Genomic DNA, 20,696 nt, shown 5'->3' with positions numbered 1-20,696 from the left:
ACAGATTCCACAGGCTACTTGTGCATTTAATCATGCATTTCGAGTTCCTAACAACTTAGGGAAATAAATTCTAAAGTCAAGCTGAAGATTCTGGTTCATAATCAAATTCGAGCAGTAGAGTTAAACCTCCCAAAATTTTCAAAAGTCTGTTTAGTAAACCACGGATGAATCATGCATGAAGGAAATTTCTGTTTTTACTTCATTTACTCGGGTGAGGTAGGCTTTTAAACTCTCACATTCTCATGCAATGACTTAGCTAAACAATGCACAATTTCCATTCAGGAGTTGAAACTAAACCACCGTTATAATCTTCAAAATTTCCAGGTTCAAGTTAACGGTAATTCACAAAGGAATTCCAGCAATAGCAGTGATTTCAAAACAGAATTTTTCTTTGGTTAAAACAGGATTTTTGGTACTCTATTAGTTCTTGAAAACATAGCTAGCTAGTACAGATTTTCAAAACAAATCCAGGTTCATGCTATAACTGTATTCATCAAACACAAATCCAGAATTTATTTCTACTAAGTTCGGATGATGGTTCCTGAAATAATTTTCTGTTTTCATTTTTATTTTCCTGGATAGCCAAGCTACAAAAACCTTATGCAAACTTCAATTAACATGTTGTTAACTAGTTAATCATATACATTAACTCATAAAAGCCCCATAATCATAGATTGAGAACTAAAATTCAATTCCAGGTCTCGGAAATTTCAGGTCATACAAATTCCCAATTCACTTAAACCAGAATTTTTTTTTAGGTTCTTTAATTCATCAATTTACTTCGTAGAATTAACATGCAGGGTCTTAGACCTCATGAACATTGAGATTCACACAGCTAATTACTCTTGTGTGATCACATTATCACAGAAAGACAAAATTATAGATGCACTTCCAAGTCATTTCCACGGCAAAAATCATTTTTCCTCAAAACAGAATTTCTTTCTTCCTAAATTCATTATCCGAGGATATAGCATGGACTTGCAAAGTAGTAAACAGATTCACTGGTCAGTAATTAGATCATTAATTCCCTGCACAAGCTCGGTTTAAGACAGTTTAGCGGATTAGAGTTGCATTATCAAATTCAGCCCACGATCATTCTGTTTTCCTTAAACCAGAAATTTCCCAAATTTTGTTTCATCATCTAATCGCACCTAGCCAACATGCAGATCGATAACTAACTTCATCCCCTATTAGATAAACATAACTATAAGTTCCAGAACAACAAACTGGAGCCAAGTGAAGCTGCAATGCCCAAATCAATCCTCGGCAGGGACATCTAACCGAAACAGAAAATTTTTCTAATATCTTAAGTTCATCATCCGAACACTTAGATTGACATGCATGACCTTGAGCATCATGTTTAGTGTTAAGTAACCGTATATATGAGCTCAGATTACCTCAAAGAAATAAAATTAAAGTTGCATTTCTAATTCAGCTACTCGGCAGTCCGAAATCAAGATTTCCAGAATTTTAATCAATCATCCTTGGTGGTCAGAATGTGGCCAGATTTTAAGTCCATTAAATCTTTTCTAACTTATCCTTGTTCACTCGACAAATGCAAGGCTTAAACAACCTTTAGTCAGTTTAAATGGAGCTCAGGAATCACCTCACAGCAAGCTAAGTTCTCGGACAGAATGTTTGAAAGGTTCTCCTTCCTCACGGCCCTCACGCACGAAGCAGGTTCTGGTTGTAGCTGGTGATTGTTGGTCGAGGATGGTGATGGCCAGCAACTCCTACAACTTCCACTAGCTCCCCCCTTCCTCTCCTCTAGCTCACGAACAGAATTGGTAGATGTGTGGCTCGGTTTCTTCCTCTCTACTCTGGCGATGATAACAAGGAAATGGTGGGATGTTATCTGTTGTAGGGAGTGTGCAGAGGGTATGGGGTGAGATTGTGAAGTGGTGCTGCGGATTTGAGGGAGGTTGAGTGTCGACAGAGGTGGTGTGCTGCAGTGGTGAAATGTGTGATTGGCCGGCTGAGGTGGTGGAGCTGCGGTTGGCCGAGCTGGGTGGCTTGTGATCATGATGTCCGGGAGTTGTTTGGGTTGCAGAAATTGGTTATGGTCGTGGGTGGTGTTGTGAGGTTGTGAGGGTATTGTAGACATTTCACTAATTCTCCAATTAGCCACTCAAGTCCTTGGTCCTAATTAAGCTCCAAAAATTGTCCCCAAATTGCTTTGAACGTCTAATTAAAATGCTAATCTTGCAAGACTTTGATTATCACCAATTTAGGTCCTCAATATGGTTAGGGTGCTTGTATTATCTTGATCTGGAATTAATTGATTACGAATTAGTATTAAGCTTTCTTTAACATTCTTGTTTGGTTAATTAACCTATTAAAATCAAGTTTGACCAATATATAAAAATCCAACATTTATGTTAACACGAAAGGTTTAGTCTAGCTCCAAAAATCTTAATTTAGTTTAGCGGAACCAAGGAATTCATAACTCAGAAAAATTATATAAATTTCCACATAAGCGTGTTTTACGTACTTAATTGCAAACAAGTAAAAGTAGTACTAGGAATTATTAACGAATAAAAGAGGTGTGAAAGACATACGTAATATTATTTATATAAGCATTTTCAGGGTTCTCACATCCTCCCCTCCTTACAGAGAATTTTGTCCTCAAAATTCACACATTCTGAATAAATAAATCAGGATACTTTTTCTGCATTTCTTCTTCTAACTCCCAAGTTGCTTCTTCGAGTCCATGATTTTTCCACAAAATCTTCACCAGGGGAATTTTCTTATTTCTCAGCTCCTTCATTTCTCTTTCCAGAATCCTGACCGGTCCTTCTTCATAAGTTAACTTCTCATCCACCTCAATTCCTTCTAGTGGCAACACGTGACTTGGATCGGAATAATATTTCCTAAGCATGGAAACGTGGAATATATCATGAATCTTGGCCATGCTTGCAGGCAACTTCAATTGATACGCTACCAGCCCGACTTTCTTCAAAATTTCAAAAGGTCCAATGTACCTTGGCTTCAGCTTCTTACCTTTCTTAGACACTACCCCACCCTTTAAGGGTTTAACTCTGAGGAAAACCTTGTCACCTACTTCAAATTCCAAATCCTTCCTCCTTGTGTCGGCGTAGCTCTTTTGTCTATTCTGAGCAACTTGAAGCCGTTCTCTGATCAATTTTACTTTTTCCTGGGCTTCTTCTATCCAAGGTATAGCTGTGGGGTCTACGACCTTCTTTTCTCCAACTTCATCCCAATGAATCGGAGATCGACACCTTCTTCCATACAAAGCCTCATAAGGTGCCATCTGGATTGAAGCCTGATAGCTATTATTATAAGCAAATTCCACTAAGGTCATATATTGGCTCCACTTACCTCCAAAATCCAGTATACACGACCTCAGTAGATCCTCCAAAGTCTGAATTGTCCTTTCCGACTGCCCGTCGGTTTGGGGATGGTACGCAGTACTAAACTTCAACTTGGTCCCCAAAGAATCCTGAAATTTCTGCCAGAAGCGCGAGACAAACCTTGGGTCTCGATCAGACACGATACTCACTGGAATACCATGTAACCTTAGGATCTCTTCTGTGTACAACTTGACCAATTTTTCCAATGAGAAACTCATGCTTACAGGTAAGAAGTGTGCAGACTTGGTGAGTCGATCGACTATGACCCAAATTGCATCAAAACCTTTTTGACTTTTAGGTAAGCCCGTTACAAAATCCATTGTTATGTGTTCCCATTTACATTCAGGGATTTCTAACGGCTGCAATAAACCAGAAGGTTTTTGATGTTCAGCTTTTACTTGTTGGCAGATTAAGCATTTTTGTACAAATGCGGCCACGTCCTTTTTCAAACCTTCCCACCAGTATAATTCCTTTACATCATGATACATCTTGGTCACACCTGGGTGTATGATATACTTTGATCGATGTGATTCTTCCAAAATTTCTTTTCTTAACTCTTCGTCTGACGGAACCACAATTCGATCTTGAAACCTCAATACCCCTTCAGATCCTAACTTGAAGTCTAGGGTTTCCCCTTTTTGCACTTTCTCCAAATTCTTCCGAATCATAGGGTCTGTTTTCTGGGCTTCCTTAATCCGCTCTAGTAACGGTGACTTCAATGATAGGTTCCCTAACAAAACTTTCAAATTCTCCAAGCGAGGGTTCCAACCACTTATTTCTTCTAACATATCCCACTCTTTTACCATTAACCCTGCTACTTGGGCCTTCCTACTAAGAGCGTCAGCCACCACATTGGCTTTTCCTGGGTGGTAATTAATCGAGCAGTCATAATCTTCCAGAAATTCTACCCATCGCCTTTGTCTCAAATTCAGCTCCTTTTGGGAGAACAAGTACTTGAGGCTCTTATGATCCGTAAAAACCTCAAAAGTCACGCCGTACAAGTAGTGTCTCCATTTCTTCAAGGCGAAAATTACTGCGGCTAGTTCTAGATCATGAGTTGGGTAGTTTTGCTCGTGGGGTTTCAATTTCCTAGAAGCGTAAGCAACTACCTTACCCATTTGCATTAAAATGCATCCCAGACCTTCTCTGGAAGCATCGGAATATACAGCATAACCTTCACCTCCATCAGGTAGAACCAAAACGGGAGCGGATGTTAACCGCTTCTTTAGTTCCTGAAAACTTGACTCGCACTTCGGGGTCCAGACAAACTTAGCCCCTTTCTTGGTTAGCTCAGTCATAGGTCCTGCAATTTTCGAGAAATCCTGGATAAATCGCCTATAATAACCTGCTAAACCCAAGAAACTTCTAACTTCAGTTGGAGTTTCTGGTTGTTTCCAATTCATAACGGCTTCCACTTTTGCCGGGTCCACGGCAATACCATCCTCAGAAACTCTGTGACCTAGAAAAGATATCTCAGTCAACCAAAACTCGCACTTGCTGAATTTGGCATATAGTTTATGCTCTCTTAATGTCTGCAAAACCACCTCTAGGTGCTTAGCATGTTCCTCACGAGTCTTAGAGTAGATCAAGATATCATCTATGAAAACCACTACAAACTGGTCCAGGTACTTCTTAAAAATTCTCTGCATCAAGTCCATGAAAGCAGCTGGTGCATTGGTCAATCCAAAAGGCATGACTGCAAACTCAAAATGTCCATATCTTGTACTAAAAGCAGTCCTGGGTATATCTTCCTTCCTGATCTTCAACTGATAATACCCTTGCCTCAAATCCAGCTTAGAAAAGACCACTGACCCTTGCAGTTGGTCGAACAAGCTATCAATCAACGGTAGAGGGTATTTATTCTTAATTGTAGCCTCATTTAACCCTCGGTAATCAATACACAGCCTCAAGCTTCCATCTTTTTTCTTTACAAATAGGACGGGTGCTCCCCAAGGTGAGTCACTCTCCTTCACAAAACCTTTCTCCAACAGATCTTGCAGTTGAATTTTCAATTCTTTTAGCTCGGCAGGAGCCATTCGATACGGGGTCTTAGAAATCGGAGCCGTTCCAGGTACCAAGTCAATCTTAAATTCCACCTCCCTTTCCGGCGGTAGAGTCTTAAGCTCTTCAGGGAACACATCCGAAAACTCTCGTACCACAGGTACATCCTCCAGCTTCACTTGATCGCTGGGAGCGTTTATCAAGAAAGCTAAGAAACCTTGCGCTCCTTTAGACAACATTTTCCTTGCTCTAATTCCTGAGATCATAGCAGAAGATGCTAACCTACCCTTAACATCTAACCTCAGGGTTGCTTCACCAGGTATACAAAATTCCACTACTTTTGCTCGACAGTCAAGTTTAGCATGATAATGACCTAGAAAATCCATTCCTATTATAACATCGTAACCTTTTATGTCTAGGCTAATCAGGTCCACTAGCATTTTACGCTCTCCAATCCAGAATTCACAATTCCTATAAGCCAAGCTAGTGATTACATTCTTATTACCCATGGGTGTCCTAACTTCAAGGTCAAAGGGCAATCTAACAGGTTGCACATCTAATCCAGACATAAAGGATGGCTTAACGAAAGAATGGGTTGCCCCAGGGTCAATCAATACTTTAGCTAATCGGTGAAAGATCGGGAGTGTACCTTCCACCACTTCCGAGGCATTAGGTACAGGTTGATCTCCTAAAGCATACACTCTGGCAGGAACTGTCGGCCGGCTCCCTCCAGAAGTGTTTGGTCTAGCATTCGAAGTAGTCCCTTCCTGCATTTTTGAGCACCCAGAAATTTGGTGCTCGCTGCTTCCGCATTTCAGGCACTTTCCTTGCTTCTTCCAGCAGCTATCCATAGTATGGCCAGGTTTCTTACAGTATGCACAAGTCATTTGGGGAATTATGGCTCGGCCTCCTTGCGAGGTATTTCTAGGTTGTCCTCTTCCAATCGGTCCCCCTCTAAATCCATTGTTTCTTCCCCCTGCATTCCTTGCCCCGGTTCCCCTTGCTAGTGCACCTCGCGGTGCTCCGGGACTAGTCATTCCGCCAGTTCCCCGGCCCACTTTAGCCGGTGGAGTATTTCCATACGTCGGCTCTCGACTACTGCTGGGGTTAAATCTTTTCTTAGCTTGAAAGGATTTCACTTGAGCTCTAGCTACTTCAACTCTCTGAGCTCTTTCGACAGCATCTGCGAAAGTATCTATCCTCACCGCGGCTAAACTTTCCTGTAGTTCTACATTCAAACCCTGCACAAACCTCCGAACACGCCTCTGCTCGGTGGCTATCAACTCAGGTGCAAAGCGGGATAGCTTTGTGAACTGGATTTCATACTCGGCGACACTCATCGCCCCTTGCTTGCATCGAATGAAATCGTCCTCTCTCTTCTCTTGAATGAGAGGCGGCAGGAATTTGGCATTGAACTCCCTTGTGAAGTTCATCCAAGTCCGTGGTGTATGGTTAGTCTCCCAATGGACCCTCATTAGGTTCCACCAGGAGCGAGCAGCTCCCTCAAACTGGAAGGTGGCAAAAGCCACCTTTCGCTCCTCCGTATAGTTTAGGGCGGCGAAGATCTCAGTGATCCTCTCCCACCAGCCTTCGGCCACTTCCGGCTCAGGTCCTCCATGGAATTTGGGAGGTCCAAACTTCAGGAACCTTTCCAATGCCCGATCATCGGAATCGACTGGGCCTCCCTGATGGCGCCCTGGTCCAGCAGCTTGGTGTTCAGTCAAGCGCTCTAGGACGTCAGTGATACGGTTAATAGCGGTGGCCACTCCGTCTCCGGCCCCACCCTCTTGCCTTTGGTCTGGATTGACCTCGGGCTCTCTATCTCTACCCGCTTCCGGATGTTGTCTAGTGGGTCTCCCGCGGCCCCTTCCTACCACTTGGCGATCCATGGTCTAAGTTATGCCTATTATGGAAGGATCAAACGATTAAGCGTAGAATTATTTATTTAGGCTTGTTAACATTCCTTTAGTAATTAAAGTCAATATGGAATGGAAGACAAGTAAGTAAAACACTTAACATATATTTCCGGATAAAAGTCATACAAATAATAGGTTGGGACATTCCCAAAAGTAAGGCACATAACCAGCAAAAATACATACGAATAATCCCTTAACAAAAATTAGGGATGTGGTGCCTCAGAAGCAAATCATCCGCCTAGACAAAACTTGATGACCTAGCTAACGTCCCCCTATTCTAACCCTATATATCTAATATAGTCAAATCGATCCAAGCCTATCCCTCCGCAGGGCTATCGGGAGCTATGTCCTCCTCCGGATCCTCCTCTGGATCCTCCTCTGGGTCCTCCTGCTCGACACTCTGAAGGATGCTCGTGGCCTCGTCTATCATCATCGCGGCATCAGCCCTGATACCGACGCTCCTATCACGAATCCTCTCAGCCAATCGGGTCACCCTCGTCCTCTGACGTGCTATCTCTAAGCGAGCAGCCTCCAGCAAATGATGCTCAGCAGTTAGCCTAACCTCCAAATCGGCTATACGATCGAACTGGGTATCTACCATGATACTCAGCTCCTCTACATCCTGGGTCATGGTGAAGTTAGCGTCCCTCAGATGGTGGCGCTCATCATCCAGGGATAGTACTAGCTCATTGGGGTAGGCATACATGGCCCTACACTGGCACCGAGGATGCCTATCAGCTGGGGTGTAACATATATGGGCTCCTCCACCTCGTGGTCTGTAAGAGATGGACCTAAGGGGCTCTATGTGTCCATTAGGTACCCCATTACCATTAGCGTGTCCATTACCATTCTCCATACCTGCAAGAGAATTAAACTTAGAGGTTAGAACTCAAATAGATAATTAGATCAGCATCACTTAGAATATATTCAATTCTTACTTCTAAAAGTTCGGGTTTTCTAACTCGTATAGTATATCTCTCCAATAACTTTTCTAACCTAGGCTCTGATACCACCTGTGGCGACCCCACTTCCCCCTAAGCCAAACCGAAGGGTTGGCGGGCCGTCTGCCCAGCTCTCGCCAGGACTCACGCAAGCAAACTAACCTGAAATCTTCCGACGATAAACTTAACTATTACAATAAGGATTCTTCCGAAATAAGTCGATTTACAAACCACATTAACTTCAGAGGTAACAGTATAAAACTTAGCCAATCGACAGTTCCTAAACACTTCCAGCGACGCTCGCGATAGCTAATGATATACTATACTAATACAAACACACAAGTTGAGTACTAGAAATAGAGATTACACTTTTCCAGCTTCAAGTGCCAATCCAAAATAAAAAGTACATTATCCGAATCAAACACAATACAGCCCACAACATAAGTCATAGTATTCAGTACATTCAAGAAGGGAAACATAAGCAAGTATTCCAGCTTTCAACTTCCAGAACCTGTTAAGGAAAACAATAAACGTGGGGTGAGCTAAAGCTCAGTGGTGCCCCAAAACATGCACTCACATAAATCAAACAACAGATAACAATTTAAACAAATTTAATCAATTAAGAAAGCGTATAACAGCACAAGGTAGGATACAGGGGCTCTCGGGAGTCATTCTCCTCGCTTGATCAGATACCCTCGTAGTTGACCCTCCGTCAACTTTCACTACCTATAGTCCATGTAGATCCACTTATTTTAATCCTAACCCGTCACCGTTCATACCTCCGCTTCGGGCCCGAACTTCATCTACTGACGCAGTATACTCGAGATATATCCGTAATAGAATTAGTCGAGAGATTCACGAATCGACGTTTTTGTAGTTGATTCAAGTGTCGAGGGATTCACCCAACGACGTAACTACTTTTAGATTCAAGGATTATTGTAGTTGATTCAAGTGTCGAGGGATTCACCCAACGACGTAACTGCATTTAGATCCAAGGATTTTTGTAGTTGATTCAAGTGCCGAGGGATTCACCCAACGACGTAACTACTCTTAGATTAAGGATTCACGAGAAAAATGATTCACGCAAGTCACCACTCGAACGGCTAGTGCGATAAAGTACACACTGCTCACTTCGATGGATCAAAAACTCATTTTACAATTCATCACATATCGAGTCAAGAAAGCACTTAATTCAAGTAGGAAAAGAACAGGCAGGGACACTCACCAAGAGTGAAGTTCAGATATCAGGTTGGGAATCGAATTCCGCGTCCTCGCGATATCCTAAAACCAAATTTTGAAACTATAAGTTTCTATTCAGTTTTTAAACTTATTCGTATAAGAATTTATTTAATATAATACTAGTTTACTTTCTCAAGAGATTTCAAAAATCTATTTAGATTGAAGCTTGACAAAAGTCATAGAAATGTTCTTTATTTTCCTTAGAAGAGGGTAACTAGTGTTATTTACTAGCAACAAGTCGACAAACTTCTCAAAATCATGGTTAGAAAGTTACTTTGAACATTTCTCTAAAGTTACGGCTTTTGCAAAATTATCCTTAAAAACTATTTTTCCTAAAATAGGGTTTCTTGCCGAGCAAGTCTCCCAAGCTTTTCACTAGGATTAGTAGAACTAGTATTTTAAAACTTTTCCTATAGTTAACTATACAAGTGCAAGGCTTATAGGAAGGAAAAGAATTGAAATAAGATTTGTAGTTTCCAAAAGTTATAGAACTTATGTACCATAGCTATCGGAGCTGGTTTGAGCTGAAGGAAATTATTAAATTGGAAAGTTTTAGGCAAAACGCTAGATATAGAGTTTTATAATATAATCCTAATTGGAAAATATTCTTGGTTAATTTTGAACGCGGCTACTCGAGTTCGCAAGGTCTATACAATTTCCCCGCTCCGATTCCGTTTCGAAATCACAATATAGATCAAAATATAGCAAAAATCACATAGCACGTTACTAGGGCTTCGTCAATCATTAGCCCTAGCTTTCAACAATTGCATTCTCGAATAAAATAAAATAGTCAACCAAGGCTTCATCAATCATTAGCACTTGGTTTCAGCAACCCAATATAAGCAAATAAAATAAAAGTGAAGTCCCAAGACATTCTAGCAATTATTTTCTGTCATCCAGTAACACTTTATAAAAAGAAATCATTTCAATGGCTAAGGGTTCATCAATCATTAGCCCTTAGCACTCACCCAGTAATTCTTATGACAACCAAGCTTAACATATCAAATATTTAAATCTGCTAACAGTTATTTAGAACCAAAGATCACATTTGCAGCAGCCTCCTATTCAAGTATTTGATCCAAAGCCAAGAAATACTATCCACAATATCACATTGTCACCCCCAAATTCCAAGGCATGACCATCTCAAGGTATTATAAAGCAAATTCAAAGGTAGTACAATTTTTCCACAGCTCCAAGATATATAAAGTAATCCATACGTACTACTTTATCAATCATGACCAAGGCTGGAAAAATTTCCAGCTTATCTCCATAACTGCACTTTACTTATTTCGAAAACGAAGTCCCAAGATATCAAATGGTTTATTGCCAAACAGATTCCACAGGCTACTTGTGCATTTAATCATGCATTTCGAGTTCCTAACAACTTAGGGAAATAAATTCTAAAGTCAAGCTGAAGATTCTGGTTCATAATCAAATTCGAGCAGTAGAGTTAAACCTCCCAAAATTTTCAAAAGTCTGTTTAGTAAACCACGGATGAATCATGCATGAAGGAAATTTCTGTTTTTACTTCATTTACTCGGGTGAGGTAGGCTTTTAAACTCTCACATTCTCATGCAATGACTTAGCTAAACAATGCACAATTTCCATTCAGGAGTTGAAACTAAACCACCGTTATAATCTTCAAAATTTCCAGGTTCAAGTTAACGGTAATTCACAAAGGAATTCCAGCAATAGCAGTGATTTCAAAACAGAATTTTTCTTTGGTTAAAACAGGATTTTTGGTACTCTATTAGTTCTTGAAAACATAGCTAGCTAGTACAGATTTTCAAAACAAATCCAGGTTCATGCTATAACTGTATTCATCAAACACAAATCCAGAATTTATTTCTACTAAGTTCGGATGATGGTTCCTGAAATAATTTTCTGTTTTCATTTTTATTTTCCTGGATAGCCAAGCTACAAAAACCTTATGCAAACTTCAATTAACATGTTGTTAACTAGTTAATCATATACATTAACTCATAAAAGCCCCATAATCATAGATTGAGAACTAAAATTCAATTCCAGGTCTCGGAAATTTCAGGTCATACAAATTCCCAATTCACTTAAACCAGAATTTTTTTTTAGGTTCTTTAATTCATCAATTTACTTCGTAGAATTAACATGCAGGGTCTTAGACCTCATGAACATTGAGATTCACACAGCTAATTACTCTTGTGTGATCACATTATCACAGAAAGACAAAATTATAGATGCACTTCCAAGTCATTTCCACGGTAAAAATCATTTTTCCTCAAAACAGAATTTCTTTCTTCCTAAATTCATTATCCGAGGATATAGCATGGACTTGCAAAGTAGTAAACAGATTCACTGGTCAGTAATTAGATCATTAATTCCCTGCACAAGCTCGGTTTAAGACAGTTTAGCGGATTAGAGTTGCATTATCAAATTCAGCCCACGATCATTCTGTTTTCCTTAAACCAGAAATTTCCCAAATTTTGTTTCATCATCTAATCGCACCTAGCCAACATGCAGATCGATAACTAACTTCATCCCCTATTAGATAAACATAACTATAAGTTCCAGAACAACAAACTGGAGCCAAGTGAAGCTGCAATGCCCAAATCAATCCTCGGCAGGGACATCTAACCGAAACAGAAAATTTTTCTAATTTCTTAAGTTCATCATCCGAACACTTAGATTGACATGCATGACCTTGAGCATCATGTTTAGTGTTAAGTAACCGTATATATGAGCTCAGATTACCTCAAAGAAATAAAATTAAAGTTGCATTTCTAATTCAGCTACTCGGCAGTCCGAAATCAAGATTTCCAGAATTTTAATCAATCATCCTTGGTGGTCAGAATGTGGCCAGATTTTAAGTCCATTAAATCTTTTCTAACTTATCCTTGTTCACTCGACAAATGCAAGGCTTAAACAACCTTTAGTCAGTTTAAATGGAGCTCAGGAATCACCTCACAGCAAGCTAAGTTCTCGGACAGAATGTTTGAAAGGTTCTCCTTCCTCACGGCCCTCACGCACGAAGCAGGTTCTGGTTGTAGCTGGTGATTGTTGGTCGAGGATGGTGATGGCCAGCAACTCCTACAACTTCCACTAGCTCCCCCCTTCCTCTCCTCTAGCTCACGAACAGAATTGGTAGATGTGTGGCTCGGTTTCTTCCTCTCTACTCTGGCGATGATAACAAGGAAATGGTGGGATGTTATCTGTTGTAGGGAGTGTGCAGAGGGTATGGGGTGAGATTGTGAAGTGGTGCTGCGGATTTGAGGGAGGTTGAGTGTCGACAGAGGTGGTGTGCTGCAGTGGTGAAATGTGTGATTGGCCGGCTGAGGTGGTGGAGCTGCGGTTGGCCGAGCTGGGTGGCTTGTGATCATGATGTCCGGGAGTTGTTTGGGTTGCAGAAATTGGTTATGGTCGTGGGTGGTGTTGTGAGGTTGTGAGGGTATTGTAGACATTTCACTAATTCTCCAATTAGCCACTCAAGTCCTTGGTCCTAATTAAGCTCCAAAAATTGTCCCCAAATTGCTTTGAACGTCTAATTAAAATGCTAATCTTGCAAGACTTTGATTATCACCAATTTAGGTCCTCAATATGGTTAGGGTGCTTGTATTATCTTGATCTGGAATTAATTGATTACGAATTAGTATTAAGCTTTCTTTAACATTCTTGTTTGGTTAATTAACCTATTAAAATCAAGTTTGACCAATATATAAAAATCCAACATTTATGTTAACACGAAAGGTTTAGTCTAGCTCCAAAAATCTTAATTTAGTTTAGCGGAACCAAGGAATTCATAACTCAGAAAAATTATATAAATTTCCACATAAGCGTGTTTTACGTACTTAATTGCAAACAAGTAAAAGTAGTACTAGGAATTATTAACGAATAAAAGAGGTGTGAAAGACATACGTAATATTATTTATATAAGCATTTTCAGGGTTCTCACATCCTCCCCTCCTTACAGAGAATTTTGTCCTCAAAATTCACACATTCTGAATAAATAAATCAGGATACTTTTTCTGCATTTCTTCTTCTAACTCCCAAGTTGCTTCTTCGAGTCCATGATTTTTCCACAAAATCTTCACCAGGGGAATTTTCTTATTTCTCAGCTCCTTCATTTCTCTTTCCAGAATCCTGACCGGTCCTTCTTCATAAGTTAACTTCTCATCCACCTCAATTCCTTCTAGTGGCAACACGTGACTTGGATCGGAATAATATTTCCTAAGCATGGAAACGTGGAATATATCATGAATCTTGGCCATGCTTGCAGGCAACTTCAATTGATACGCTACCAGCCCGACTTTCTTCAAAATTTCAAAAGGTCCAATGTACCTTGGCTTCAGCTTCTTACCTTTCTTAGACACTACCCCACCCTTTAAGGGTTTAACTCTGAGGAAAACCTTGTCACCTACTTCAAATTCCAAATCCTTCCTCCTTGTGTCGGCGTAGCTCTTTTGTCTATTCTGAGCAACTTGAAGCCGTTCTCTGATCAATTTTACTTTTTCCTGGGCTTCTTCTATCCAAGGTATAGCTGTGGGGTCTACGACCTTCTTTTCTCCAACTTCATCCCAATGAATCGGAGATCGACACCTTCTTCCATACAAAGCCTCATAAGGTGCCATCTGGATTGAAGCCTGATAGCTATTATTATAAGCAAATTCCACTAAGGTCATATATTGGCTCCACTTACCTCCAAAATCCAGTATACACGACCTCAGTAGATCCTCCAAAGTCTGAATTGTCCTTTCCGACTGCCCGTCGGTTTGGGGATGGTACGCAGTACTAAACTTCAACTTGGTCCCCAAAGAATCCTGAAATTTCTGCCAGAAGCGCGAGACAAACCTTGGGTCTCGATCAGACACGATACTCACTGGAATACCATGTAACCTTAGGATCTCTTCTGTGTACAACTTGACCAATTTTTCCAATGAGAAACTCATGCTTACAGGTAAGAAGTGTGCAGACTTGGTGAGTCGATCGACTATGACCCAAATTGCATCAAAACCTTTTTGACTTTTAGGTAAGCCCGTTACAAAATCCATTGTTATGTGTTCCCATTTACATTCAGGGATTTCTAACGGCTGCAATAAACCAGAAGGTTTTTGATGTTCAGCTTTTACTTGTTGGCAGATTAAGCATTTTTGTACAAATGCGGCCACGTCCTTTTTCAAACCTTCCCACCAGTATAATTCCTTTACATCATGATACATCTTGGTCACACCTGGGTGTATGATATACTTTGATCGATGTGATTCTTCCAAAATTTCTTTTCTTAACTCTTCGTCTGACGGAACCACAATTCGATCTTGAAACCTCAATACCCCTTCAGATCCTAACTTGAAGTCTAGGGTTTCCCCTTTTTGCACTTTCTCCAAATTCTTCCGAATCATAGGGTCTGTTTTCTGGGCTTCCTTAATCCGCTCTAGTAACGGTGACTTCAATGATAGGTTCCCTAACAAAACTTTCAAATTCTCCAAGCGAGGGTTCCAACCACTTATTTCTTCTAACATATCCCACTCTTTTACCATTAACCCTGCTACTTGGGCCTTCCTACTAAGAGCGTCAGCCACCACATTGGCTTTTCCTGGGTGGTAATTAATCGAGCAGTCATAATCTTCCAGAAATTCTACCCATCGCCTTTGTCTCAAATTCAGCTCCTTTTGGGAGAACAAGTACTTGAGGCTCTTATGATCCGTAAAAACCTCAAAAGTCACGCCGTACAAGTAGTGTCTCCATTTCTTCAAGGCGAAAATTACTGCGGCTAGTTCTAGATCATGAGTTGGGTAGTTTTGCTCGTGGGGTTTCAATTTCCTAGAAGCGTAAGCAACTACCTTACCCATTTGCATTAAAATGCATCCCAGACCTTCTCTGGAAGCATCGGAATATACAGCATAACCTTCACCTCCATCAGGTAGAACCAAAACGGGAGCGGATGTTAACCGCTTCTTTAGTTCCTGAAAACTTGACTCGCACTTCGGGGTCCAGACAAACTTAGCCCCTTTCTTGGTTAGCTCAGTCATAGGTCCTGCAATTTTCGAGAAATCCTGGATAAATCGCCTATAATAACCTGCTAAACCCAAGAAACTTCTAACTTCAGTTGGAGTTTCTGGTTGTTTCCAATTCATAACGGCTTCCACTTTTGCCGGGTCCACGGCAATACCATCCTCAGAAACTCTGTGACCTAGAAAAGATATCTCAGTCAACCAAAACTCGCACTTGCTGAATTTGGCATATAGTTTATGCTCTCTTAATGTCTGCAAAACCACCTCTAGGTGCTTAGCATGTTCCTCACGAGTCTTAGAGTAGATCAAGATATCATCTATGAAAACCACTACAAACTGGTCCAGGTACTTCTTAAAAATTCTCTGCATCAAGTCCATGAAAGCAGCTGGTGCATTGGTCAATCCAAAAGGCATGACTGCAAACTCAAAATGTCCATATCTTGTACTAAAAGCAGTCCTGGGTATATCTTCCTTCCTGATCTTCAACTGATAATACCCTTGCCTCAAATCCAGCTTAGAAAAGACCACTGACCCTTGCAGTTGGTCGAACAAGCTATCAATCAACGGTAGAGGGTATTTATTCTTAATTGTAGCCTCATTTAACCCTCGGTAATCAATACACAGCCTCAAGCTTCCATCTTTTTTCTTTACAAATAGGACGGGTGCTCCCCAAGGTGAGTCACTCTCCTTCACAAAACCTTTCTCCAACAGATCTTGCAGTTGAATTTTCAATTCTTTTAGCTCGGCAGGAGCCATTCGATACGGGGTCTTAGAAATCGGAGCCGTTCCAGGTACCAAGTCAATCTTAAATTCCACCTCCCTTTCCGGCGGTAGAGTCTTAAGCTCTTCAGGGAACACATCCGAAAACTCTCGTACCACAGGTACATCCTCCAGCTTCACTTGATCGCTGGGAGCGTTTATCAAGAAAGCTAAGAAACCTTGCGCTCCTTTAGACAACATTTTCCTTGCTCTAATTCCTGAGATCATAGCAGAAGATGCTAACCTACCCTTAACATCTAACCTCAGGGTTGCTTCACCAGGTATACAAAATTCCACTACTTTTGCTCGACAGTCAAGTTTAGCATGATAATGACCTAGAAAATCCATTCCTATTATAACATCGTAACCTTTTATGTCTAGGCTAATCAGGTCCACTAGCATTTTACGCTCTCCAATCCAGAATTCACAATTCCTATAAGCCAAGCTAGTGATTACATTCTTATTACCCATGGGTGTCCTAACTTCAAGGTCAAAGGGCAATCTAACAGGTTGCACATCTAATCCAGACATAAAGGATGGCTTAACGAAAGAATGGGTTGCCCCAGGGTCAATCAATACTTTAGCTAATCGGTGAAAGATCGGGAGTGTACCTTCCACCACTTCCGAGGCATTAGGTACAGGTTGATCTCCTAAAGCATACACTCTGGCAGGAACTGTCGGCCGGCTCCCTCCAGAAGTGTTTGGTCTAGCATTCGAAGTAGTCCCTTCCTGCATTTTTGAGCACCCAGAAATTTGGTGCTCGCTGCTTCCGCATTTCAGGCACTTTCCTTGCTTCTTCCAGCAGCTATCCATAGTATGGCCAGGTTTCTTACAGTATGCACAAGTCATTTGGGGAATTATGGCTCGGCCTCCTTGCGAGGTATTTCTAGGTTGTCCTCTTCCAATCGGTCCCCCTCTAAATCCATTGTTTCTTCCCCCTGCATTCCTTGCCCCGGTTCCCCTTGCTAGTGCACCTCGCGGTGCTCCGGGACTAGTCATTCCGCCAGTTCCCCGGCCCACTTTAGCCGGTGGAGTATTTCCATACGTCGGCTCTCGACTACTGCTGGGGTTAAATCTTTTCTTAGCTTGAAAGGATTTCACTTGAGCTCTAGCTACTTCAACTCTCTGAGCTCTTTCGACAGCATCTGCGAAAGTATCTATCCTCACCGCGGCTAAACTTTCCTGTAGTTCTACATTCAAACCCTGCACAAACCTCCGAACACGCCTCTGCTCGGTGGCTATCAACTCAGGTGCAAAGCGGGATAGCTTTGTGAACTGGATTTCATACTCGGCGACACTCATCGCCCCTTGCTTGCATCGAATGAAATCGTCCTCTCTCTTCTCTTGAATGAGAGGCGGCAGGAATTTGGCATTGAACTCCCTTGTGAAGTTCATCCAAGTCCGTGGTGTATGGTTAGTCTCCCAATGGACCCTCATTAGGTTCCACCAGGAGCGAGCAGCTCCCTCAAACTGGAAGGTGGCAAAAGCCACCTTTCGCTCCTCCGTATAGTTTAGGGCGGCGAAGATCTCAGTGATCCTCTCCCACCAGCCTTCGGCCACTTCCGGCTCAGGTCCTCCATGGAATTTGGGAGGTCCAAACTTCAGGAACCTTTCCAATGCCCGATCATCGGAATCGACTGGGCCTCCCTGATGGCGCCCTGGTCCAGCAGCTTGGTGTTCAGTCAAGCGTTCTAGGACGTCAGTGATACGGTTAATAGCGGTGGCCACTCCATCTCCGGCCCCACCCTCTTGCCTTTGGTCTGGATTGACCTCGGGCTCTCTATCTCTACCCGCTTCCGGATGTTGTCTAGTGGGTCTCCCGCGGCCCCTTCCTACCACTTGGCGATCCATGGTCTAAGTTATGCCTATTATGGAAGGATCAAACGATTAAGCGTAGAATTATTTATTTAGGCTTGTTAACATTCCTTTAGTAATTAAAGTCAATATGGAATGGAAGACAAGTAAGTAAAACACTTAACATATATTTCCGGATAAAAGTCATACAAATAATAGGTTGGGACATTCCCAAAAGTAAGGCACATAACCAGCAAAAATACATACGAATAATCCCTTAACAAAAATTAGGGATGTGGTGCCTCAGAAGCAAATCATCCGCCTAGACAAAACTTGATGACCTAGCTAACGTCCCCCTATTCTAACCCTATATATCTAATATAGTCAAATCGATCCAAGCCTATCCCTCCGCAGGGCTATCGGGAGCTATGTCCTCCTCCGGATCCTCCTCTGGATCCTCCTCCGGATCCTCCTCTGGGTCCTCCTGCTCGACACTCTGAAGGATGCTCGTGGCCTCGTCTATCATCATCGCGGCATCAGCCCTGATACCGACGCTCCTATCACGAATCCTCTCAGCCAATCGGGTCACCCTCGTCCTCTGACGTGCTATCTCTAAGCGAGCAGCCTCCAGCAAATGATGCTCAGCAGTTAGCCTAACCTCCAAATCGGCTATACGATCGAACTGGGTATCTACCATGATACTCAGCTCCTCTACATCCTGGGTCATGGTGAAGTTAGCGTCCCTCAGATGGTGGCGCTCATCATCCAGGGATAGTACTAGCTCATTGGGGTAGGCATACATGGCCCTACACTGGCACCGAGGATGCCTATCAGCTGGGGTGTAACATATATGGGCTCCTCCACCTCGTGGTCTGTAAGAGATGGACCTAAGGGGCTCTATGTGTCCATTAGGTACCCCATTACCATTAGCGTGTCCATTACCATTCTCCATACCTGCAAGAGAATTAAACTTAGAGGTTAGAACTCAAATAGATAATTAGATCAGCATCACTTAGAATATATTCAATTCTTACTTCTAAAAGTTCGGGTTTTCTAACTCGTATAGTATATCTCTCCAATAACTTTTCTAACCTAGGCTCTGATACCACCTGTGGCGACCCCACTTCCCCCTAAGGCGAACCGAAGGGTTGGCGGGCCGTCTGCCCAGCTCTCGCCAGGACTCACGCAAGCAAACTAACCTGAAATCTTCCGACGATAAACTTAACTATTACAATAAGGATTCTTCCGAAATAAGTCGATTTACAAACCACATTAACTTCAGAGGTAACAGTATAAAACTTAGCCAATCGACAGTTCCTAAACACTTCCAGCGACGCTCGCGATAGCTAATGATATACTATACTAATACAAACACACAAGTTGAGTACTAGAAATAGAGATTACACTTTTCCAGCTTCAAGTGGCAATCCAAAATAAAAAGTACATTATCCGAATCAAACACAATACAGCCCACAACATAAGTCATAGTATTCAGTACATTCAAGAAGGGAAACATAAGCAAGTATTCCAGCTTTCAACTTCCAGAACCTGTTAAGGAAAACAATAAACGTGGGGTGAGCTAAAGCTCAGTGGTGCCCCAAAACATGCACTCACATAAATCAAACAACAGATAACAATTTAAACAAATTTAATCAATTAAGAAAGCGTATAACAGCACAAGGTAGGATACAGGGGCTCTCGGGAGTCATTCTCCTCGCTTGATCAGATACCCTCGTAGTTGACCCTCCGTCAACTTTCACTACCTATAGTCCATGTAGATCCACTTATTTTAATCCTAACCCGTCACCGTTCATACCTCCGCTTCGGGCCCGAACTTCATCTACCGACGCAGTATACTCGAGATATACCCGTAATAGAATTAGTCGAGAGATTCACGAATCGACGTTTTTGTAGTTGATTCAAGTGTCGAGGGATTCACCCAACGACGTAACTACTTTTAGATTCAAGGATTATTGTAGTTGATTCAAGTGTCGAGGGATTCACCCAACGACGTAACTGCATTTAGATCCAAGGATTTTTGTAGTTGATTCAAGTGCCAAGGGATTCACCCAACGACGTAACTACTCTTAGATTAAGGATTCACGAGAAAAATGATTCACGCAAGTCACCACTCGAACGGCTAGTGCGATAAAGTACACACTGCTCACTTCGATGGATCAAAAACTCATTTTACAATTCATCACATATCGAGTCAAGAAAGCACTTAATTCAAGTAGGAAAAGAACAGGCAGGGACACTCACCAAGAGTGAAGTTCAGATATCAGGTTGGGAATCGAATTCCGCGTCCTCGCGATATCCTAAAACCAAATTTTGAAACTATAAGTTTCTATTCAGTTTTTAAACTTATTCGTATAAGAATTTATTTAATATAATACTAGTTTACTTTCTCAAGAGATTTCAAAAATCTATTTAGATTGAAGCTTGACAAAAGTCATAGAAATGTTCTTTATTTTCCTTAGAAGAGGGTAACTAGTGTTATTTACTAGCAACAAGTCGACAAACTTCTCAAAATCATGGTTAGAAAGTTACTTTGAACATTTCTCTAAAGTTACGGCTTTTGCAAAATTATCCTTAAAAACTATTTTTCCTAAAATAGGGTTTCTTGCCGAGCAAGTCTCCCAAGCTTTTCACTAGGATTAGTAGAACTAGTATTTTAAAACTTTTCCTATAGTT

General features: G+C 41.6%; 2 protein-coding genes across 2 annotated transcripts; both read right to left on the bottom strand.

The window, feature by feature from the left end:
• Positions 1-1,579: 1,579 nt before the first annotated feature.
• On the bottom strand, positions 1,580-7,261 carry LOC140005561 (uncharacterized). The gene is made up of 3 exons (XM_072046568.1): positions 4,513-7,261; positions 3,149-4,233; positions 1,580-1,855 (listed from the first exon to the last, which is right to left on the bottom strand). The coding sequence occupies exons 1-3, from the start codon at positions 7,259-7,261 to the stop codon at positions 1,580-1,582; spliced, it is 4,110 nt and encodes a 1,369-aa protein (XP_071902669.1).
• A 343-nt stretch (positions 7,262-7,604) lies between these two features.
• Positions 7,605-18,059, bottom strand: LOC113740904 (uncharacterized). Its single transcript, XM_072046567.1, has 3 exons — positions 15,311-18,059; positions 14,138-15,031; positions 7,605-8,146 (listed from the first exon to the last, which is right to left on the bottom strand). The coding sequence occupies exons 1-3, from the start codon at positions 18,057-18,059 to the stop codon at positions 7,605-7,607; spliced, it is 4,185 nt and encodes a 1,394-aa protein (XP_071902668.1).
• Between the last annotated feature and the right edge of the window lie 2,637 nt (positions 18,060-20,696).

Source organism: Coffea arabica, chromosome 4e (genome assembly GCF_036785885.1).
Source record: "Coffea arabica cultivar ET-39 chromosome 4e, Coffea Arabica ET-39 HiFi, whole genome shotgun sequence".
Taxonomy (NCBI): domain Eukaryota; kingdom Viridiplantae; phylum Streptophyta; class Magnoliopsida; order Gentianales; family Rubiaceae; genus Coffea; species Coffea arabica.
Note: the sequence above shows the minus strand (reverse complement) of the source record. Positions and strands in the feature narration are given on the sequence as shown.

Excerpts from the sequence above, each read along its gene's own strand:
- LOC140005561 (XM_072046568.1), bottom strand. The coding sequence starts at position 7,261 with ATGGATCGCCAAGTGGTAGGAAGGGGCCGCGGGAGACCCACTAGACAA. Across the intron at positions 4,234-4,512 it reads TTCCGATGCTTCCAGAGAAG|GAAAAGCCAATGTGGTGGCT; the intron begins GTCTGGGATGCA and ends ATTACCACCCAG. Across the intron at positions 1,856-3,148 it reads TAGAAGAAGCCCAGGAAAAA|ATAACATCCCACCATTTCCT; the intron begins GTAAAATTGATC and ends TCCCTACAACAG.
- LOC113740904 (XM_072046567.1), bottom strand. The coding sequence starts at position 18,059 with ATGGATCGCCAAGTGGTAGGAAGGGGCCGCGGGAGACCCACTAGACAA. Across the intron at positions 15,032-15,310 it reads TTCCGATGCTTCCAGAGAAG|GAAAAGCCAATGTGGTGGCT; the intron begins GTCTGGGATGCA and ends ATTACCACCCAG. Across the intron at positions 8,147-14,137 it reads GTGTATACTGGATTTTGGAG|GTATGGAGAATGGTAATGGA; the intron begins GTAAGTGGAGCC and ends ATTCTCTTGCAG.